Source organism: Pseudorca crassidens, chromosome X, assembly GCF_039906515.1.
Source record: "Pseudorca crassidens isolate mPseCra1 chromosome X, mPseCra1.hap1, whole genome shotgun sequence".
In the NCBI taxonomy this organism is placed as follows: domain Eukaryota; kingdom Metazoa; phylum Chordata; class Mammalia; order Artiodactyla; family Delphinidae; genus Pseudorca; species Pseudorca crassidens.
The window spans coordinates 118,098,296-118,121,668 of NC_090317.1; the positions used below are offsets into that span (position 1 = coordinate 118,098,296).

The following is a 23,373-nucleotide window of genomic DNA, read 5'->3' on the forward strand; positions in this document are numbered from 1 at the left end:
TCAGTTTTGACTTTGGCTTCTGTTAGTTGCTGAGCATTTTTTTCCCAAGAGGTAATGTTAAAAGCAGGTATTAAATTATTTTAAGTGGTTTGGTTGGCTTCACCTAGTTATAACCCATTTGTTAAAGTTTCTTTATTCCATCTTACAATTTAATACAAGTTCAAACGTATTAGATAAGTAAAGGGCAGCCTTTTATTTTAAGATAAAATGTTCTGGTCTCTACAAATCAAGAGTTTCTTACAAATTACTAACTTTAGAAATAAGAAAATTGAGAGTGTCTTTGTATGCATTTTTGTTCCACTTGAGTATTTACTTCCAAAAGTCTACCCAGAGGTCAAATGAACTGAAATCGAGAAAGAACACAGCTCGAATATGTAAAGCCATGAATTTAGTAGCCTTCGAGAAGAGATATTCATGTTTCTTCATGCCTGCAGTGACGTGAACGAATCATTTTTCCATAGCACTTTTCATATACCTCTTTTTCCCTTTTTCTCCCGCAGGATTATGGAATGTGGGAACGTGGAGATAAGACCAATCAGGGCATTCCAGAACTGAATGCAAGCTCTGTAGGAATGGCCAAGGTGACAGTCTCGTCCTGTTTGTTCTTCCTTCTGTGCGTCTGTAACTGCTTTGGTTTGGTTCTCATCGTTAGGGGTTTGGATTTGATCTGATAAGCATATTTTTCAAAAGTCAGCAAGTATGGAATTCAAGTGGCACATGTACCCCAGCCAACTGAAATTATAGGTAAAAAAATGTAGGTTTCTTACACCGAAATCTGCGTGTACCTGAAAATAAGTGCATTCCCTCCTTACTATCCATTGTTATCACCCACACATCTAAGCTCTTGCTGTTGTCGAAGAAGCTGGATGTGTGATGTCCAGTCTTCTTTTCTGGGTCATAAAGGGGCTGAAGAATATGACCACTTTGTAGGACAGGGCTCACAAGTTTAAAAGTCTACAGGGTCAGGTCAGGCGAGTAATATAAACAAGTGAAGCCGGCCAGATAGAAAAATATCAGGGGGTACTGAGGACGCTGCAAACTTTCTCTGTAGGTATTCTAATTCAAAATCATTTAAAAAACTTCCTCAGGCCAAACAAAACATGCCTGTAGGGCAGATTCAGCCCGCTGGCCACCAGTTGACATGTCTTGCCCTAGACATTTAGCACGCCTCCTCCCTCCCCTCTTCCTCAAGACTGAAGCATAATTTTAGACAGAATAAAGACTCCAGAACTAGAATTCTTAAAGCAACAATAAATTTGCTCTGTTAAGGTCAACTGACAGAAAACATACTTAATACTAAAAAAAGTTAATATTTTTGAGTGCCAAATATGCTAATGTTAGAAGTCAACCGCTAAAATAGGTGAAAGAAAAGCTGCCCATGAATTTAGCCCTCCACCCCTTACACACACAAAGCTGTGTTGTTAATGTTTCATTATTGGGTAGAATAGTAATTTCATTTTGGGAAATGGTTTTCTGTTTTCTCTTTCTTGTTCCTGCAGTGAGCAGCAAAACACAGGAAAGCTCTTATCCACTGAAAATAAGGATAGAACACGAGTATAAGACACTTTAGTGGATTTTAAAGATTTGTTTTACCACGTTTGGGAAAACATATATGCTAGATTGCTTAATGAAAAAGGGGTGCCAGATGTGGGAGTGTATGTGTACTAGCAAGAAAAAGTAATTCATACCTGTGCTTGTAGGCAGCCCTAGAGGCAATTGACGAACTGGACCTTTTTGGAGCCCATGGAGGTCGCAAGTCCGTGATCCACGTTCTGCCCGATGAGGTCGAACACTGCCAGGTAATGGCTCAAGGCTCTCACGTTCCAGAGAGTAGGGAAGGAGACTCATGAAGTGGAAGACTTGGGCTCCAGTTCAGATCCTCACCTTCCTAGCTTGATGGGACTTGGCTTCTTTGAGTTTCAGTTCCCTCATCCATAAAATGGGCATACTGGGACCTTCTCCTCCTGCTGCACAAGGTGGTCACAAGGATCAGAGTAAATCAACTTAGTTTGTCAGAGTACTTTGTAAACCAGAAAGTACTGTGCAAACATAAGACACAGTGATGATGTTGTATATGGAGTCAATAATCAAGGCAGCCTTGTTTCGTTGGAGGCAAAATCGGTTTTATGTTTTTTGAGCATGTAGGTGGTTTTCTCTCAGGTTTATTTCATGAGGTCCCCAAATTGGATGACTAGCAGGCAGGAGTTCACTTGGGGGGGGAGTGGGAATGGGCAGAATGGATGGTGGAGGAGAGATGATATGGTAGAAATGGCAAATTAGTAAAATCTCCCTGAAATACCCATCAGAGAAAGGTGTGATTTGATGCAGATTAGGGGACTCCATTTAGCAGACAGTAGGTCACCAGTTGCTGACACATCAGCAAACTCTTATTTAGTGAGGGCTTACCGCATGCCAGGTACTATGCTAGGGCTGTGGGAGTGAGATATATAAAAACCTGTAAGCAGAGCGCTTCCGGTGGAGTGTGTGTTTCAGGCAGAGAGCCGAGGGAGAGTGACTAGTTAAAGAACTGGGCTTGGGGGTCATTTGGCTATAGAAAATGAAGCTTTGTTCTGAAGCTGAAGGGCTCCCCCCCATATTTAACTCCTTCTAGCTCTTTCCATTTCCCTCCATTATATAGTCCTTAATGGGGAGTCTGCTATTTCTTTGGGTGTGGTTTAATAAAGTCAAGCTGGTATGCATCTTAATAGATGTGTAGTCCCTAGTAGAGATTGCATGAGCTCTGTAGCCAGCTGGACCTGGGTTAGAATCCTAGCTCTGTCGCAGACTGGCTGCATGCATTTAGGCATGAGTCTCTGTGTCTCAGAGTCCTCACGTGTGAATTGGACATAGTTCTCGAATTCCTTCATATAGAAGATTTAATAAGCTTATGTTTGCAGGGGTCTAGTCCCATGTCTATACATGTTAGATCTCAGTGTTAGCTCTCTTCCCTTCCCAAACTTTTCTTTATCATTTCACCTTCCTTTAGTTTACAGTACCTAATCCAACCACCTTATAATTGAGGCCATATTATAGTGCCACTAAGTAACCCATTCTTTCTAGGACTAAACTAATTCTGTTTTGACTAAACCATTTTGCCTGTTCATGTGGTCTTTTGAATTTGACTCCTTTAAGTAGTTCCTGGGTCACCCAGTCCAACTGGTCACATTCCACAGAAGCCAGACATTTCTTTGGCCTGGTCCCATATGTGTGTTCTTCTCTGTCTCTTATCTTCACAGCCAGGACACGCTAGCCTACTGACAAGGTAGTCCTTAGTCCCTTCCCTGCATGTCCTAAAGGCCCAGCGAAGTCAACAGAAGGCACGAAAGGAAGGGGGACAAACAGTTCTCAGCATGGGCTCCAGGCGTACTACTGCTCTCCCCAGACCCCTTTTCTCCTGCAAGGAGCAGGAAGCACTGGCTGGGTAGGCGAGGTCGCCCAGCAGGGGCCATGTTGGTAGGAAAAAGCTCTGCTCAAAATTGGCAAACTCATTCAAATGTTCCCTTGGGGTAAAGTCGTCGTTTCTAGATACTGTATGTAACTATTAGTGCTTCCGAGGTTAAAGCCACCTGTTTGTTTTTCGTTCAGTCTATTCTGTTCTCCATGCTGCCAAGAGCATCGACATCTAAAGAGATTGATGCTGGACTTCTTTCCATTATTTCTTTCCCGGCCTTTGCAGTGGAAGATGTGAACCTTGTGAATGTGACCAAAAATGAAATTATTTCCAAGCTCCAGGTAAGCATTGGTCACACTGGTGCCCTTCTGCCCTGTGTTAAGTGCCCCTTTCAGACAGTGACGTGGAGCAGCTCACCCAGGCCTCGGTTCTCCATGAGATCAGTTGCTCAGTATCTAAGTCGACTCATGATTGAGGTTTCCAAAGCTGAGTCTGGATAAGTCTTGGAGTGATCAGTGCCTTGGTTCTCTTTCTAAGTAGCAGAGCTTCAATTCAAGCTGGCACCTTTAAACCCCAATTCGTATCACTCCCGTACTTCTAAGGCAGAGCTTCTTAACCCTTTAGAGATCCCAGACAGACTCTTTTAAGAATCTCTTGAAAGGTAAAGTCCCCGCCAGAAAAAAATGTACATGTCCCAATATCCTGAAACTTTACACACAATTTCTGGGGACTTGGAGATCCCAAAGTTAAATTGAGGTTAAAAAAAATCCCCGCTCCAGGGTGAAATGCAGCAACTATGACACATGACACCAAACTGAGAAGGTTACGCAGTACTCCAGCCAACTGAAGTTACCAGTAAAATGATTGAAGAATGTAAGTTTCCTAAACTGAAATCTGCATTTGATGATCCTACTTAGATTCGGTGAAAAATGCTTTTAGCCTTTGGAAACAAAGGGGTAAAGGGTCTCCAACCATATCCCCCAAAGAAGGCACTGTCTCAGTTAGGGGCCAGTGGAGAAAACAGAACCTCTTTAATTTGTGGAAGTAGGCAGGGAATTAATGTAGGGAATGAAGCGTTTCAAGGGGAGCAGTTCAAGACCGGGCCTCCCAGGATGCCCCAAACACTACAGGGCTGGCCACTAGGAGCGTGCCTGCCTCCATGGCCAGTGCTAGAGCAGTGCCACTTACTTAAGAAATTGGGCAGTGGACACCCAAAACTGCGATCCAGGGATTAGGGAGGCAGATTCAGAGAGCACTGCCACTGTCCTTTCCTGACCCCCAAGAAGCTGGAGAGGAACACTGGAGCCTGCAGCAGGAAAACCAGCAGCGATGGCCCTAAGCCACAGGGAGCCCTGCCACCTCCCTCACCTACTTCTTGCCAGGTGCAGGCTTCTTTGCATCCGGAGCCTAACTGCGAGGAGTCTGGAATGTCCTGTGGCTTTCCAGTCTTTCCAGTAGAAGCAGTCCAGTCAATCCACGTATCTGCCTTGGTGGCTTCTCCAAGCAGTAAGGGCCCCTTTGCATCTTTGCACGATACAGCAAATCAGAATGAAAGGATGGTCATTCAGTGAACTATCGGTAATTAATCTCTCAGCCCTGACTGCCACTCTAATGGAAGGTTTTGGCATTCCCTTCCAAGCACTGATCAAACCTGAATTTACTTTGCTTATTACTTAAAAATAAGTTTTTGTACTGATAGCAAAGAGCATTTGGTACCCATTTTGTTACTAAAAGATTCATGGGAAAGGGGGTGAAGGGCTGACTTGAATCAAAGAGGCAAAGAAATTGTTTCATCAAATGCATCTTTTTTCTTTATCTTCTTAGGGGCGTTATGGATGCTGTCGCTTCCTTCGAGATGGTTATAAAACCCCAAGAGAGGTTGTATTTAAAGATTGTTTCTTCTGATTCCTTAACTGCTTCATATCTAAGTTGCCACTGTGGTGTTCTCCCTCTGTTGATTATAAAATTTACATGTTGGAATATAAAACTTACATGTTGGAATATTGGAAGCAAGTCTTAATTTTGGAGTCAGCAAGCTGGAGTTAGGCAATAGAATAGTAAGATCATCTGGAGGACAGCAAGCTGGTGGTTTAAAACCAGCTTTTAGACAAGGACAAACAGTTCTGTGGCTCACACGTGTTTTTAAAAGGCTACCTGTGGCCTCCTTGGGTTCCTTTGCCATAGTGACTGATATAATGATATCAATAAAACAGATAGTCTGCCCGGCACTGTGAGAGGCAAATTGCTGTTTATTTGTTATAGAGATATAGTAAGCTTTAAATAATAAACTACCCAGGAGTGTTGTGTACATTTGATTTACTTTTCTGAAATGTTACCATGGAAAACTGCCAAAAATAGCATCTCCCCATTATAGCAGAATCCTAATTATGCCAGCCTCAAAGCTGCATTGAATCAGAAAGCAGGGGACACCCATTGAGGTACAATGGTATTATGTATGTAATCTGACATTACCTTTTAGAGGGTTTACCTTTTTGGTTCCAGGACCCAAACCGATTGCATTATGACCCTGCTGAACTCAAGCTCTTTGAAAACATTGAATGTGAATGGCCTGTGTTCTGGACTTATTTCATAATAGATGGGGTCTTCAACGGTGATGCTGTTCAGGTGAGAAAATGCTGGGTGTTGTGTTGGTAATCAGCATTTTCATTCCACTGGTGTGCTGATTATTATTAGAACATAGGGTTATGCAGGAATTCAGGGCACTGTGTCAGTTATCTGTCACTGCTTAACAAACTTTCCTAAAACTTAGTGAATTAAAACAACAGCTATTTTGTTTGCTTATTATTCTGCAATTCGGGCAAGGCTCAGCAGGGACAGGTTTTCTCTGCTTCACCTAGTGTCACCTGGGATGGGTCAGTGGGGCTGGAGGATCTACATCCGAGATGGCCTCCCTCACATGGTTGGCAGCTTGTTGGCCCAGACCTTGGTTCTCCACGTAGCTAGCTTGAGCTTCTTACAGTATTGCAGTCTCTGGACAGTTAAGCTTTTTACATGGTGGTCATCTTCTCCCAGAATGCGAAAGCAGAAGCCGCCAAGCTTTCTTAAGGTTTAGGCCTGGAACTGGCAAAGTGTCACATCTGTTGCATTCTGTTGTTTAAGGGCTGTTGTTGCCAAATCAGGTTTGTTTTGCCAGAGAGCAGCAAGCAAGCCAAAACGCTGAGATGCCGAGGTTTGCAGCAAACAGAGGGTTTATTCGCAAGGCAGCCATGCAAGGAGAAAGTCTCAGGTCTACCTGAGCGAAGGCAAGGGGCTCGGTGTATTTATGGGATAAAGAATAAAGCAGCAGGGCGGTCTGAGGCTGGGGAAAGGTGATTGGGAAAAGGTGCAGTAATTGTCATTCTGCCCAAGTGTAACTAGGCTACAGGGTTCTGCATGTTCCAAAATGGAGGTGCTTAGCATGCTCTGAGGGTGGAGTTTTCAGCCCTCTGATGCCGAAAGGTCAGCGGACACTTGGGCATGCCCAATTGGAGGGTCAGTGGTCCTAACCAGTCTTAACCAGCTCAGTTGGAACCAGACACAGCTGACTCCAAGTTCCTAGACAACAACTCGGGCAAACATCTTATTATTCAGACAAAGTGCTGCTTGGAGGACTTGCAAGTCTTAAAAGGACTTTGATTAGTGAAGGCAGGTTACAGGTAAAATGGATTTGACTAATGATTACGCTTGGTTTCAGTCCCCCCTATTTTTTTTTTTTTTTTTTTTTTTTTTGCGGTACGCGGGCCTTTCACTGTCGTGGCCTCTCCCGTTGCGGAGCACAGGCTCCGGACGCGCAGGCCCAGCGGCCGTGGCTCACGGGCCCAGCCGCTCCGCGGCGTGTGGGATCTTTCCGGACCGGGGCACGAACCCGTGTCCCCTGCATCGGCAGGCTGACTCTCAACCACTGCGCCACCAGGGAAGCCCCCCCCATCTTTTGATCATTCCTCCATCTTAAGGGAAGAAGAGAGATTACCACTCTGGATACTTCCTGCCGATGAGGGGCATAGACCCACCTAGGGCTTGTGAAATGAAACTGTTTAGCCCTCATTTGAAAATATTCGCTTGTTCCCAGTTTCAAGTTAACATTTTGATCCCAATAAACAAATACCACCTATGTGCCAGCTGTCAAGGCATCCATAGGCCCAAGATGGGTAAACCATAGACAGAGATGTAGCCTGAGGGGGCACATAGAATGCCACACATTGTTAAAACTTAGGCTCTTATTTTTAGGGATTTTATATAGGATAAGGCAGGGATAAAGTGTCTTACCTTTTTCCATATTGGAGTGTCTTGATCATTATCAGTTTGGCTGAAACAATTAGATATTAAATATGGAAGGGACACAGGCTGGGAAAAGTAAGTATGGTTTCTATAATATCCTGGCCATGTAGAACCTTGACAAGGGTAGATGCCAGGGTCATTTTTTTTTTTTTAATCTGAGGACACAAGGAGAGGACCAAATTTCGACTTAGGATAAAACAGGTGACAGGAAATTCTCTGTTGATTAGCCTAACCCAATATGTTACATCTGAGGGCCTTTTATCGTAAGTCATTCAAGGGGAGGGCCCTCCATAAAGGCTGGAGGACTAGGAGGCGGGGGTCGTCGGGGCCCACCAAACAGTCTTCCACACACAGGTTTTGTTGTTGCTGCTGTTCTTTTCAGACCAGCAGTGCTTTTGCCATCCTTAAGGGTACTCTTAGCTAATGTCTTAATTAAGGTGTCAGCCTCCTAACTGGTCTCCCAGCCTCGCTTCCTGCTGTTTCTCCACACCATTGCCAGTGATCTTATTAAGAAAGAGACTATGCTACTGCTTTGCTTAGAAGCTTTGAATGGCTTCCTGACTGCTTTTGGGATGAGGTACAAGCTCTTCACACGTTTTGTAGGATCCCATAAGATCGGGCCCTCGTTTTCACCAGTGTACCCCCAATTTCTTGTTACTTATTTCCTTTCTTGAGTTCTGTAATCCAAGCACATGGAAACTTTTTCAGTCCTTTGAGCAGGCCATGCTGTCTCTCCCCTTCTCTCAAATGCCCTTTCAACCCCCAACTTCCCCTCCCTCCTTCACGTGATTCGTTTTAAGTGTCTCTTCTTTCAGAAAGCCTAAAAGCTGGGTCAGGTGCCCCTTTTATATGCCCCACGGTTCTTATAACAGCTTGGCACCTGTAACAGTATTTCCCACTTAGTTGTCAAAGGACCCTGGTAGAGGTGGTCTCTCTCCAGTTCACTGGTGTATGCCCCACGCCTAGTACATAGTAAGTACTCAGTGAATATTTGTTAATGCAGCATTCATTTGTTCAGACAGATTTCTTTAGCATTTGCTGCCGTGCATACTTTGGTGAGCAGAACAGACCTGTCCTCATGAAGTTTACGGGGCTGACAAACTCAAACACTGCTGTTTTTTTAATCTGTTCAGATCTCATGTTCTGGGGTAGGATATGCAATCTAAGATTCGTTTTAGTTTTTGAAAGCTGCTTCTATTGAGGAATGCAGAGGTGTTTCAGAAGCGGCAGTAAATTTCAAATATTAATGTTCCCTCTTTGTTGATTCTCACTCTTATGCTTCAGTGATTATCTCGGTTCTTAACGTTTTCTGTCTTTTTATCCCAAGACTGAAAGATCTCAAAAAGATTGAGTTGGAATTTCAATTATGAACAAGCTTGAAAATTATCATAAACAACAACAACAACAAAAAAGCTAAGGAGACAGAAAAGCCTGTTTAGTACCTTATTTTGTAGGTCTCACAGAATTTACTTCTCTTAGCCCCCTGTGCTGTCTCTTCCAGTTGCTGCCCAGTCACATTTTAAAGTGATGCACCCTGTCGTGCTTTGCTGTCCATAAATTTCAAACGAAGAGAAAATGAGATCTGGAAGGCATTTGACTGGGCTCTCCAAAGATGAAATGTGTCAAATAGCTGGGTGGCTGTTAAGGGTTTTTTTCTCTCTATTTCCCTTTTCATGTGTAGGGTTTTATTGGTGCCTTTTTAATTTAATAGAAATGTTTACATCAACAGCTTTTACTGAGTAGCACATCCTAAAAATTGGGGTACATGGATCATAGTACCTACACTTCCTTTTCTTCACATCTTATTCGTTCAGCAAATATTTCGTGAGCAATAAATGTTTGAACGGAGGGCTTCTTCAGTGGAAAACTACCAACAGGTGGAAATGAATGCACTGCTTAAGATCTGGCCTCCACTCCATAAAGCTTATAGTCTAGCTGGTGAGACAAAGTTTAAATATGTGAGAAGTTAAGAGTGAAGTATTTAAATCACGAATTAAAGACAACACATAAAAGGCTAGTCGCATTTAGTTCCTCCTAACATTTGCTGTCAGCAAGAGTCCAGGTTCCTCCTGCAGTCCTTGAGCTGAAGGTATTTGTGCATTTCTTAGCCTTGTGTCCTACTTCTGATCTGTTTGTTGCCAAGAGAGCTGTTTTTCTGTGTTGCACTGCTGTTTCCTACCATGGGGGATGGGGCTATTTTCCAGGTCCAAGAATACCGAGAGGCCCTGGAGGGAATATTAATCAGAGGCAAGAACGGGATCCACCTGATGCCTGAACTCTACGCCGTGCCGCCTAACAAGGTAAGCAGGTGCTGCTTATCTAATACAAAGTGAGATGGTGCTTGGCATTTGGGTATTTTTCATTCCCCCTTCAGACCTAACACTTTTTCTCCAGGAGAAGTGGTTTCTAAAGCCTTCAGTAGTGTTCCTGTTTATCACAGGAGTTACGGCTTTGGAGCCATGCTTGACCTGGCTGGTGCCCAAGGGAGGCGTTAGTTGAGGACCTTCAGAGGATACTTGTCCTTCTCCGAGCCCAAGGCCACACAGGCCCTAAAAAGCACAAAACACTATTAGGCACCATGTTCTCACACATTTCCACGGAAGAAGAAACCAGACAGAATCTCCCTGGGAGAGGGGGAGAGGTGTATAGGCATACCTCGCTTTACTGCAACTTCGCAGATAACGGCGTTTTTTTTTTAAACAAATTGAAGTTTGTGGCAACCTTTAATTGAGTTCTTCCAATAGCATTTGCTCACTTCGTGTCTCTGTCACGTTTTGGTAATTCTTACAACGTTTCAGACTTTTTCATTATTACTATATTTGTTATGCTGACGTGTGATCAGTAATCTTTAATGTTACTACTGCTGAACTTGATGAAGGTTCAGATGATGGTTAGTATTTTTTAGCAACAAAATATGTTTAAATTAAGATACATACAGTTCTTTTAGACAAAATGCTATTTCACACTTAGTAGATTACAGTATAGTGTGAACATAACTTTTATATGCAATGGGAAACCAAAAAATTTGCGTGACTCCCTTTATATTCATTTTATTGCAGTGGTCTGGACCCAAGGTGTGCCTGTGTAGGGTAGCTGAGAAGCTCTTCCTTTGAGTCAAGCAGTTCCTGAGCTAGAGCTTGAGTAATCACTTAGAAACCATTCTATATCATGAAGAGGGAAACTGGCCAGTTCCAAGAAGATGCCCAAAGATTGTTTTTTCTATCCACTTTCCTAGCTTGGGTCATGATGGACCTATATATCTTAATGGGAAGATTTCCCCATACATATCTCATGTTTAGCAGAAAAGAATTCTCGATTCAAGGCTATTTCTCTTTTGAATGTTCCTGTTGCTTCAAAGCTTCATTATTGCACTTTGGGGAGGAAGAGATTTCAGAGAGCAGTGTCCTTCCCCCGGTTGACAGGGCCTGCACTAGAGCGTAACCCTGCTGTCACACAGCAGCTTGGGTCTACGAGTTTGTGGTTGAATCAGGCCCACGAGCACATGGTCAGGGGACTGGCAAAGGCCTTTGAAATTATCTGCCTCAGTTCAGAGAGGCAGAGCTCAGACAGCACTGGGCTCTGCCTGGAACCAGACCCCAGGTTCAGGGCCTCCTCACAACCCCACGCTGCCTCCTAATGGGTGGTGCATTTCCAGGGGATGGACAGTCCCTCACTGTAGAGATCAGGCCATGGAGCCTGCAGGGGCTGTTTTCTTTCTAACTGTTAGAAACCTAGGTTTCCTGCAAACGTATTCATTTTACTATGTGTGATGTGTATGTGGTGGTGGGGGGGGGGGCTGACAGTGGGGGCTGGGTACTTACTTCCTAGCAACTGCGTGTTCAGGTTGCCCCTTTTCCAGTATTGAGGCACTTGACAAAACAAAGTTGGTAATGGGCCGTAATTTGGAACCTGAAAGCACAGCAAGGGAAAATAAATAGCTTCAGGGGTATTTTGCCTATTTTATGATAGAGAATAACCATCTATCCATGTTCTACTAAAAGGCATATTTCCTGACTGTAGTAACTGCTAGGTGTTATAAGCTCTCCTTTTCTTCCTGGTGAACAGTTCTGGCTACATGTTGTAAAGGGTTACTCTGCAACTTTTCTCTTCTGATCTCTACACTGACCTTTGGGCTTGTACTTGTCATTTCAGTATCCTCCTTTATCTAGTGTGTTTACACATCAGCTAGGCACCGATTTTGAACATTCTTTTATTTTGAGCACAGTTTGTATCTGTGCCGGTTCTGGATGACAGCTGGGAAGGTTCACCCGTCACATCTTAGTAACATGCAGAGACCACCACAGACAGGGCTGCCCCGACCCATATGGCACCTTTGTGCAAATTAGAAAAAGAGCCTCACCCTTGGAGTGGCCACAGCTCTGGGCCAAGGCGCCATCCAGCCTGACTTTCAGCGTCACTCACTTCCTCAGGTGGACAGGCTTTTGCAGGGCGCCACCACCCACGGGGCCTCCATTGGACAGCTCGAGACTAACGCAAGCGTACCCAGCAGACTTGCTTGGAGCAGCTGCTCCGGGCTGGGCAGCAGGCTAGGTACTGGGGTACAGAGGGGTCATGACGCTGGCTCTGCCTCTGCGAACTTGCAGGCTAGGGGGGTCGGAGGAGCGAATCCATGGGATGGAGGGCAGACAGAGGACCGCCGGCGGCAAAGGCTTGGTGCATTGGAGGACCTGCAAGCAGATTGGAAGGACTGAGGTGGAGAGGGGGAGACACATACCTCCACGGGGAGGCAGGAGCCAGCAATGGGTGGGAAGAGGGCAGAGCCAAGCTGTCTTTTGACCCAGATATCTTGTCTACCTTCTGTTCTTTGCATCGACTATTTCCCATTCCAGATCTATGTAATCTTTCTTAACAGTACTTACATTTCAAAAAGTTTTAATGTACAATCTGACTGTAAAAGTAATTCTGCATACTGCAAAACATACAAGATTCTATAGAAAGAAAATATTTCTCCCGAATCTTACTTCCCAAATATAACCACAATGATGTTTTGGAGAATCTCCCTCCACGTATTATCCTATTTGATTATTTGATTACTGGTAACATTTAATTCAGTTCCGTTTATGAGCTTAAGTTTTTCTCAGTTTACTACAGAAAAATTTTTTAAATTTACTGCATGTATTAACAACATCACTGATTAATTCACAAGCAGAGAATGGCTCGTCTCATGATGTGATTTTCCCCTTTGGAGAAAGATGTGTTTCCTATTTCCTTCAATTGGCTTATGTTTTCTGGAGAAGAAAGTGGTCACTAACATTCCCCCAACCAACGAACGTTGTAATGACCCAAAACCCAAAGGTCAGCATGGAGTTTACAACAGAAAATTGCAGCCTTTTACAACACGTAGCCAGCACTGTCCATCAGAAAGAGAACTGTAGCTTATTTTGATGAGTCAAAAGCCCCCAATGGATTCAGCTTTTTGAGTCCCTGATGGAAAATTAGTGATCTAATAATACAGTTGTTTTTCCTCAATAAATAGCGCCACCTTCTGGTAATTTTCTTGCATCTGCACACTGAGTTTATGAACCCCTGAGGAGAGCAAGATAGAAACCTGACTCAGCATCCAGAACTACACTGCCATGGCTGTTGGCTGATGTTTTAGATCATTGTACCCATAATGCAACCAAATATAAGTATGAGCTGTGACATTTCTTGTTGCCCAGAGCTGTGCTCAAAGACAGCAGGCCCAGTTTCCAGTGCCTATCTCTCAGCCTTTTGCCATCAGTGTGCTTGCGGGAAGAGCACTGGCTGGAACCAGGCCTGGGTTTGAGTTCCACCTCTGCTGCTTTTAGCCACGTGGCCCCCCGCGCAAGGGCCTCAGCCTCCATGGCCTCCTTATCCCAGCTCTCGCATAGAATTGGTTTGGAGGATCAAATGAGTGGCATTTTGTAAATCCTCCGTGCGCTCCCCATGTAGTGACGTTGGCCATTTTCTCCTCTGACATTCTGACTTTGGGTTTTCCTCTCTGCCAGGTAGATGAAGAGTATAAGAATCCTCACACGGTGGACAGAGTTCCTCTGGGGAAGCTGCCCCATCTGTGGGGTCAGTCCTTGTACATCCTCAGCTCCCTGTTGGCAGAGGTAAGGGACTTGGGGGCTTCACAGACTGGAAACCATCTGATTGGAAGTTCAGGGGACCCTGGAAGAACACAGGGGCTCTCTGCTCCATGTGGCTATGAATATCTTTGGCATCTTTTTTTTTTTAAGATTACATTCTTTTTTAATTTTTTTTTTAAGATTTTTTTTTAACGTGGACCATTTTTAAAGTCTTTATTGAATTTGTTACAATATTGCTTCTGTTTTTTTGTTTTTTGTTTTTATGTTTTGGTTTTTTGGCCGCGAGGCATGTGGGATCTTAGCTCCCCGACCAGGGATGGAACCCACACCCCCTGCACTGGAAGGTGAAGTCCCAACCACTGGACCGCCAGGGAAGTCACCCGTCTTTGGCATCTTCATGGCTTTCAGGTCAACTGGTTGGGGTTGACTCTGAGGCTTGAGACCTAGGCTTGTGTCCGTATTTATAATAAACCGTTTTGGGCTTAGCTGCAAGCCAAGCACTCTCTGTCCCTCCCCCAGCGCCCCTTCCCACCAGCATTCCTGGTCTGTGGCTAGAACCTGGTTGAGTTGATGGTCGGTAGGAGGGCCGGAAACTTCTCAGCCAGGATCAGCACATGTATGAAAGATGCAGGGTTTGGGGGACTACTCCACACGGTCTTAGGTGCAGGAAGCAGGAGGACTCTGACGCTCCAGTGCTCTCTCCAGGAAGGGGCAGCGGGCTGGTTCTTCTGTAGTGGATTTTGTGTCGGCCGCTCCCTCAGCCAGTAGCACCGCCACACAGAAGGTCTGCTGCCTCTGACTCATTCCTCCTTGTTAAGCATTTTCTTGCCTCCAGGTTTAAGTTTTTAAAATACAAATGCTTTTGTGCCAGCTAAAAATGAATCCCCCTCCCCAGTCCTAAGTGTGAGTGATTTTTATCGGATGGCTCATCTTTCCTGGGAGGATCCTGCCCAGCTGAGTGCTTTGGACCCCTGGGGAGGGGTGGGGGCGGTGGGGGGCGGGGGAGCCAGGGGAGCAATGGGTTGGATGTCACTGGAGTTCCTGGTGGGTGAAAGGAAGACCCAAGTGAAGCTATCACAGTGCAAGTGGCCCTTAGGTGCTGAGATGGAGCAGTTGCTTCATGGATATGATCATCTCCGCAGTTTCATGGACATGTTCTTGCGGGTGGAGACTGTGTCTTATACTTTTGTCTTTATGAGTAGGGAAGCACATATATCTCCTTTGGAAAGCCAGCCCTGCCTCTGACTAGCTCTTTAACCTCGGGCAGGTCTCTTAATCTCCCTGGGCCTCGGTTTCCTTATCTTTATTATTATTTTTTTTTAATGTTGTACAGCTTTATTTAAATATAGGGTTTTTTTTTTCACGTTTCCTCATCTTTAAAGTAAAGAGTTTGGGCCTTATCATCTCTGCAATATGGTGCAGCTCTGATTTCTGTATCAGTGACATGGGAAACAAACTTGCTTTTGTTTCCTCCTCCCAATGTAAAGGCCCTCATCTAGGCCCAGCATTAGGTCCAACTTCTCCTCAGAACTCCCAGAACACCTTGATCCCTTCTCTTAAGGTTCCCATCATTTATAGAAAATATGAGGAGATCCACATTCAAAAAGCACTCTGCCAGCAGGCAGGGGAGTTTTGTGTTTCAGGACAGTCAACTCTGGGCCAAGTCCTTACCCTAAGGACATTGCCTCGGTTTCCCCACCTGTAAGATGTGCGAATGGTAGTGCCTCCCTGTTAGGAGGCCTGTGTGACAGTGCATGTACAGGGCTCAGCACGGTACCTGGCGCGGGGTAAGGGCTCAGGAAGCATGAGTTACCCTCGTTCTTTTCACTCACACAAGTTTGGCGTCTCTGACTAGCCCTGGAGAGCTGGGTGCCAAAAACGCAATACATTGATCAGTGCCATCTAAATGGTATACTGTAGTTCAGAGAAAATAAGCATTTGCCTTGGAAAATGATAAAGGAATAAAACACTGAAGATTTTGAGCCCCCAAATATTTTATTTTCAAACTTAGGTTTAAGGTGAAATTTCAGTTAATCAGTATTTCATAGTGTTAATGCTCCTCTTTTCCTAGGGATTCCTTGCCACTGGTGAAATTGATCCCTTAAATAGAAGATTTTCCACTTCCGTCAAACCTGATGTCGTAGTACAAGGTTTGTGAGCATGTTTACTATTCATATTTAACTTTGTAAAACCAATGTTATTTTTAAAGCGAAGTGTTCTATGTAATTTTTAAAAATCTGCATGTGTATATATTTTAGCATGTATTAGTTCTGTGAAATGTGTTCTGTAACTCAGCTGCTTCCAATCACAGTTACTTTCTACAAAGCAGTTGTTTCTTGAATCTAAACCTTGATTGCAACCGGGGCACAAGTGATTCATTGAGCATCATTTTTCATAACTGCTCTTCTTTAAAAAGTAGAACGTGACCTTGTTGAAAACTCAAAACCCAAATGAGGGTTCACGCGTTCCTCCCTTGGAGGTCTGACTTCTTTCCAGAGCTGCAGGCCCATGTTTTCACCTCCCTCCACCCATCTCCCCTCCTCTCCAGCCGGCAACTCTTCCGCAGAAGTGCAAGGCCAGCCTGGGCTACTGCTGCGGCACTGGCTCTGACTAGCCATGTGACTTCACCTCTGTGTGCCTCGGGCTCTCCTGACCGGTGCTCTCTCACAGGGTGGTCTTGAGAGGAATTGAGATCCACAGGGAAAGCCCTCAGTGCAGGGCCAGGCCTAGAATGCTCCCTGCTGGCTGATTCCTCTCCCTACTTCCCCTCCTAGGAAGGACTCCCCAGGAGCTCACAAACCTCATAGAGTGACTTATATACCAGCTAAGTATCATAGCGTGTCGTGACTACGCCTTGTGTCCTCTAGAGGACACTGTACATTTCTTAAGGACAAGGGCCTTATCATTTTTGTAGCTTCTATGTTGATTGATACACACGCATTCAATACATTAAAAACAATTATTGAGCAAATGAAGGGCAACCCTCTCTGTGGCCACGGATGCATTTGGCTATGCCTGTCCGTGATACAGCAGAGGTCGTGCAGGTCATCACCCAGTCGATACTGTGCCCCAGGCCCACCGAGAGACGCACCCAACCATCACAACATTCCGATCAGGTAGAAAGTGTGACGATCATGATTATCATCCCCCTCTTACACATGAGGCTAAGGGGTTAACTTACTCAGGGACCCACGGCTGACAGCTGGAGGTGCAAACCCAGCTCTGACCTCCAGGTGGCGTGATCCAGCCTGACCCCACAGTCTCTGCCCGTCACCAGAGCACATGCTGCTAAGTGACCCCTTAAGTCCACAAGGCCGCTCTTCCAGTTGCGGGCTGGGGTGCATCGATGGATCCTGAGCACCACTTTTTTTTTTTTTTTTTAAATGCAATAGAAGAAAACAGAGTAGAAAATATCAGAGGCTGTGGTCTGGAGGAAGGAGAAGTGCAGTTTCAGAAACTTCTCTGCGTGCATCTCTCTCAGATCACCAGGCTCACAGGTCTTGGTCAAGCCACTCGTCTGAAAGAGTCACTTCTACAGAGTGACCGCCTTGTGGCTCTGATACGTGGAGATCTCTGCGCGGTGTTGTAATCTTCCAAGGAGACAGGTGTTAAGGGAAGCTGCTCGCCCAGTCCTGCATGGCTGATGTTCCCATGCTGGGGCCTGGGGGGTTAGCTTCCAGTCCCTGCTCAGCTACAGCTGGCCAGTCGAGCAGCAAGGCTTCCCCTCAGGGCCTTGCTGTGAAGCTCAGATGAGATCATGAATATTAAAATACTTTGAAACAGCATCATGTGCTATGTAAATATAAGGAGGTGACATTCAGGTCTCAGTGGCATTTATATGTATCATACGTTCAGCTGCCACCAGCCTGAGGGTACAGTGGTTGGGCTCAGGGAGCTACCTTAACAGTAACCGAGTCTTTCCTCTGGCCTGAGCACCGCCCCGAGCCCCTGCAGCTCCTGGCAGGCTCAGCTGCAGGTGGACACAGCACCAGCCGCTCTCTCTGTGGCCAGAACTCCCTTTCTCCAGTTCCCTCCCCAGGACTCCTTCCTTTTGCCAAAGCACTGTCCCTTCTCTTTTTTTTTTTTTGCGGTACGTGGGCCTCTCACTGTTGTGGCTTCTCCCGTTGCGGAGCACAGACTCCGGACACGCAGCCTCAGCGGCCATGGCTCACGGGCCCAGCCGCTCCGCGGCATGTGGGATCTTCCCGGACCGGGGCACGAACCCGCGTCCCCTGCATTGGCAGGCGGACTCTCAACCACTGCGCCACCAGGGAAGCCCTGTCCCTTCTCTTAAAAGCCAGCAGTACTGGTACAGCAGGTATGGGGGGGTCTGAGCCCACCTCCGGCCCCCACATCCCAGGCATCCCAGAGCCTTGCCTGCTAGAGAGCCAGATGCCCAGCCTCATTCACTGGAGATGGGGCTCAGGCCGGCCCATTGGGTGCGTGGCCCAGCTCTGGGGTGGCTCTTCCCTACTAGCGGGGGGCCCTGTGCTGTGTTTCCCAGTGGGCCAGGCTGCCCCACTACCACCAGCCCACTGGTAGGCCCACTTTTCCTTCTCTCCAGAGCATAAAATCTCCTCCTCCCTCCCCCTTGGTCAGAGCATCCCCTGCTGCACACACCACTATATTGCTCTTCTGTCTTTGAGAGCAGAGGCACGGACTTCTTCTGGTATCCCCTTTGCAAAGCTGTTTCCACTCCTGACCCCATGTGAAAAGAACACAAGACAGGTTTCGAATAAATGCAGACCCACAGGGAAGCAAGACGTCATTTGAGATGGGTAATTCAGCTTGGGACCTGTTGAAGACCACTTCTAGAAGTCCCAGACTGTCTTGCACATTGAGGGCACTCGATAAATATGCACTGTGGGTGTTGAGGGGAGGCAAGGCCAGAGCGAACCAGGAAGAGCGACAGGACAAGCGCTCTCCCTTTCAAAAGCACGCAGCACTTGGAGAGCATGCTGTCACAGGCCAGAGAGGAGAGGAGACAGCAGCACACATCCGTGTGAGGGGACGAGGGCCGCCGTCTCATGCAGGTGCTATGTTCTTGTTCACAGTGACTGTTCTGGCAGAAAACAAGCACATTAAGGAGTTGCTGAGGAAACATGGGGTGAGCTTGCAGAGTATTGCCGACATTCATCCAATCCGAGTCCAGCCAGGCCGGATTCTTAGTCACATATATGCCAAGCTTGGTAGGTTTGGGGAAATAGCAGGGCATTTTTGGCGAGGGGGCATCTCGGTTCTAGGTTTGGGGTCTGGGGGAGACTGTGATATGTGTAAATTCAAAGGAATTGGGCAAAGCACTAAAGTAGGTGGTTTGACAGCTTCCACGTGAAGAGGAACGGCCACCAAGCACATTCCTCTCATGCCTGTTCAGGAGATGTCACCACACGTAGCAGTGTGATTCATCAGCTCTGTTGTAAAAGAAGGAGCCACCTTTGAAATTTCACAATTGGAACAGTCATTTGTGTCTTGGTGATGTTTCTAAATTTTATCTGTGGTCTAAGAAAATGCCCATTTACCCATTAAAATGGGAGATGGGTTCTCTTTACTTTTTCTAAAATCTGACTTTGTTTAGGATCATGGTTCAATACTAAATAAATAAAAAGTGAACATTAATAAAGTCCTTTTAATAATTTTATTCCATATAGATGTGGCACCGGGTGCTGTTCTTCTATATGCATGAAAAGAAGGGGGTGGGATTTGTTTTTAATTCATCCTTGTCCCAAAGAAGGATAACAGTATTAGAAAAACCAAACCTCAAAGTGAGTTGTTTAACATATAAATAAGCCCAGTCTTAGCCAGAATCACTTGGATTAGATGTCACTGTATTTGCTCTAGCTCGAATTGCTCTTTTATTTTCTAAATAGGACGGAATAAGAATATGAAATTGAGTGGGCGACCATATCGGCACATCGGAGTCCTTGGAACATCTAAACTATATGTGATTAGGAACCAAATCTTTACTTTCACACCCCAGGTGAGAAGAGCAGGCCAGTAACAAGCCAACAAGCATGTTTATTAAGCTGTCTTTTCTGTCTGGGGAGGTGCTTTGAATGTGCGTGCATGTATTCAAACAGAGACATAAGATGACGCCCAGTACCTAATACAGTTCTTTACTCGTGGTAGGTGCTCAATAAATGCGGCTTGAATCGAATTGAGCGTGCCCTCACTTCCAGTATGAAATTCATACCACTTTACAAATTCGCTAGTGACATGCCACTTGACTCGCAGCCCTTGTGCCCTAATTGCAATAGTCCTTAACCCTTGCTTGGGCTGTTAGCAGGTCCTCTGTCAGCAGAATCCCACATGGGAAGTCTGATTTCTTAGGTCCCAACCCCCTTGACAGGATCCTGAATATACAGATTATGGAACCTTTCTTCAGAGTTTTTGTTTCCAAAGGAAACTAGTCCTGTGGAATGCAAACGAAGCGTTTTTCATCCATTTGGGCAGCTAGAAAGGCCAACTGAGGGATCACTTTGTCAACATGGGGCATAGCCGCCCAGCTGTCTGGGGACGTAGTTGGACTGTAGGGCCATGGGTCAGTAGCCTCAAGTTGCTCTTTTTCACCCAGCCTGTGCTGCTTGCTTAAATCTTGTGAGTTATTTCCCTTCGTAACAAATTTTAGACCAGAACTGAGCGTGCACTGGTCCAGAGGCCAGGACGACAGCGATTTTCATCAACATCAGGCAACAGTGCCTTTAGTTCACATTAACCAGGCCATGAATCAGGTAAACACAGTCTCCACGTCTCACCTGCTCTCAGTGGCCCCACTAGGGAAACATCACCGAGCCCAGCAGCCCTGGACAGTGTAGGAATTAAGGAGTTATTGCTTTACTTTCAGGGACAGCGGTATTGGGGCAGGTCCTTAAATCCCCATCCAAGGAGCTGTAAATAGATCTCGTTGTGCAAGTTTCCCTTCTGCGCTAGCACTAACGTAGCTCTGGCTCCTGGGCAGGCGACAGATCGATTTGTCTGATCGCGAGGAGAGCCCCATTATGGGGGCGGATTACAGCCAGGGTTGAGCCTCTTCTCTGGAAACAAAATGCAAGGATTAGTGCTGCCGTGAATGACAGCTGGGGTTATGTCGAGGGAGATGAAGGACAGCCTTGAACCTGGCCTCTTCTGACTTGCAGTTCACTGACCAGCATCACTTCTACCTGGCCCTGGACAATGAGATGATTGTGGAGATGCTGAGGATCGAGCTAGCCTACCTGTGCACCTGCTGGCGGATGACGGGCAGACCCACGCTCACCTTCCCCATCACCCATACCATGCTCAGTAACTCCATGAACTTGATCTGCTTGACTCATGTCCCACTGGTGGTTTGGACCCTTTTCAAAATGTTTAAAATGCGTCCCATGGACAGAGCTAAGTACTGAAGGGGGTTCTTAGCAGTTAGATTTCTTAGGTCGGGAATCTTCTGCGCCATACATATTTTAATTAGATTTTGTTGATGAAAACGTTTCAGTGCATAACGAAACAAAGTATTCCCAGATTAAGTAAACTAATTGATCTTTTTTTTTTTTTAAGCAAACGATGGCTCAGATATTCATTCTGCTGTTCTTTCTACAATTCGAAAACTAGAGGATGGATATTTTGGAGGAGCTAGGTAATTTGTGATTTTTTTAAAAAGCAAAAGTAGCGTTGACCTTTCTTAAAGTCTTTTGCTGCCCTTCTCCCATTTTTCGTATCTTGCCGAACATAGAAGCGTGGAGCTTTAGAGTAAAAAGGGAGTTAAAACATCTAATCCAGTCACCCATGTGAAACTGGAATCATCTCTAAGCATCAGTTGGTGGGTGTTTGTGAAGCTTTTATGGACGCCAGGAGGCCTGGGGCATAGAGAGATGAACATATCAAGTCTCTCCGAAGTGGCACTCTCGGAATGCATGTATGGGATGCTGTGTCTGTTTCTACTCAAAGGCTAGAAAACACCCAGGGCCTAGGATCTGGCCGGTGCTCAATAATCAAATCACTCCTGGAATTGACTTGAGTGTGCTAACGCCGTAAGAATAATTCACAGAACTTTACAAATTCCTTCGTGGCCCTCAGAGCAGAGCACCTGAATGGGCCTCCCTAGACCACTGTCCCCTCATCCTCCGTGGAACGACGCCCATTCCGATTTGCAGGCCCACAGTCCAACCGGTGCTCCCAGCTATTACAGTGAAGCACCTTGAGGGATAGGGGGCTCACCTCCCATGGAAACCCCTTTTTTTTTGTACCCCATGACTGTCACAAGGCAGAAGATTTCTCAGTAGCATCTATGCCCTGATCTCTGTGAATCTCCTGGAATATGCCAGAAGGGCCCCAGGATAACCTCACCACGCAGCTGGTCCGAGTAATGTGTGGCCTTTGCCGAGCTTGGGGAGGCTGCCGTTTGGGTCCTGATGGAGTGCCAGTTGCTAAAAGTGTTTGGGAGTTGAAGTCAGCCCTTCTTGTCACATCCTCCCACACCAGGGACCCTGCTGCCACAGTAATTTTTTTAAATTATAAAATACACATAAAAATTGCCATCTTAACCATTTTCAAGTGTACAGTTCGGTTGCGTTAAGTATATTCACGTAGTTTGCAACCAATCTCTAGAACTCTTTTCATCTTGTAAAACTGAAACTCCCCCCACCCCTGCCCCTGGCAACTACAGTCTGCTTTCTGTCTCCAGGTGTCTCGTCTCAGTGGACTTATCCAGTATTTGTTTTTTTGTGTGACTGGCTTATTTCACTTAGGCTGATGTCCTCAGGGTTGAGTCACTGGATTTCTAAGCACTGGGTTTGGCACCTCTGCTCACCAAGCTCGCTGCGGGTTTTGCTGTAGACTCGAAGTGGCCCTCGCTCCAAGCTTCTCCTGGCCTCTCTCATGAGTGTCAGCGAGGCCATCCCCAGCATTCTGCTATCTAGCTCCCAGGGCTGGCGCCATAACTGCAGTTGGCATCTGCTTTCGTACATTTCATATCCAGCTTGGATAAGTTACCACCTGGCATATGGCGTCATAACCGAGAGACAATACTATACGCCCATAATTAACTGTTTTCCAAAATGAATTCTTTAACTGAAATCTAATCATTGTCAAAAGGATACCGTGTGCAGTTAGTTGAGCACTTGCAGTGTGTTCTTTGTGGCTTTGCACCTGTTGTCTCATGTTGTCTTCACTTTGTCGTGCAGGCTGTATTCCTATTTTATGGGCAAGGATCTGTAGGCTCAGAGAGCCAGGGGCACAAGATGAGTAGGTGCAGAAGCTCTGTGTGAATCCAGAAACGGGGCTGTAACCACCATCCTGAGCTGGATGAGGGCTTACAGGAATCAGGAGGGCCTCCTGGTTACAGAGTATGGCCAACAATCCAGAGAACCATGGAAAGAAACAGGAATGCCTAGGCTCCATCAGCTGCCCTTCCTACTTAGTTCTTCATAATTAACGCTGAATGTCATTTTGTCTCTTTTTTAGGTCTGAGGGTATTTAAAAAACTGAACTCGCTCTACATGCCAGACTCCACCCTCTGCACCCACCTGGGGTCGCTTGCCATCAGAGGGTTTAGCCTTTCCGCCTTTGACCTGATTCCTTTCAACTTCATCAGAGACGAACTGGTCCCTGGCTCCACCTCATCTCCTACTGTTTCCAACCGCAGGGCAAAACAATCCT

The 23,373-nt window shown here is 45.9% G+C and overlaps 1 protein-coding gene across 12 annotated transcripts in view; it reads left to right on the forward strand.

Annotated features, from left to right (window-relative positions):
- The window catches only part of PHKA2 (phosphorylase kinase regulatory subunit alpha 2), an 81,921-nt gene that overhangs the window by 38,184 nt on the left and 20,364 nt on the right, over nucleotides 1-23,373 (forward strand). For all 12 annotated transcript variants that reach the window (XM_067723405.1, XM_067723406.1, XM_067723404.1 and 9 more), the window contains exons 6-17: nucleotides 501-581; nucleotides 1,701-1,799; nucleotides 3,586-3,732; nucleotides 5,216-5,269; nucleotides 5,894-6,016; nucleotides 9,874-9,969; nucleotides 13,660-13,767; nucleotides 15,815-15,893; nucleotides 18,798-18,932; nucleotides 19,611-19,720; nucleotides 20,877-21,021; nucleotides 21,274-21,352. In XM_067723405.1, the coding sequence (XP_067579506.1) occupies nucleotides 501-581; nucleotides 1,701-1,799; nucleotides 3,586-3,732; nucleotides 5,216-5,269; nucleotides 5,894-6,016; nucleotides 9,874-9,969; nucleotides 13,660-13,767; nucleotides 15,815-15,893; nucleotides 18,798-18,932; nucleotides 19,611-19,720; nucleotides 20,877-21,021; nucleotides 21,274-21,352 (1,256 nt within the window). The remainder of the gene's footprint in view (nucleotides 1-500; nucleotides 582-1,700; nucleotides 1,800-3,585; nucleotides 3,733-5,215; nucleotides 5,270-5,893; nucleotides 6,017-9,873; nucleotides 9,970-13,659; nucleotides 13,768-15,814; nucleotides 15,894-18,797; nucleotides 18,933-19,610; nucleotides 19,721-20,876; nucleotides 21,022-21,273; nucleotides 21,353-23,373) is intronic.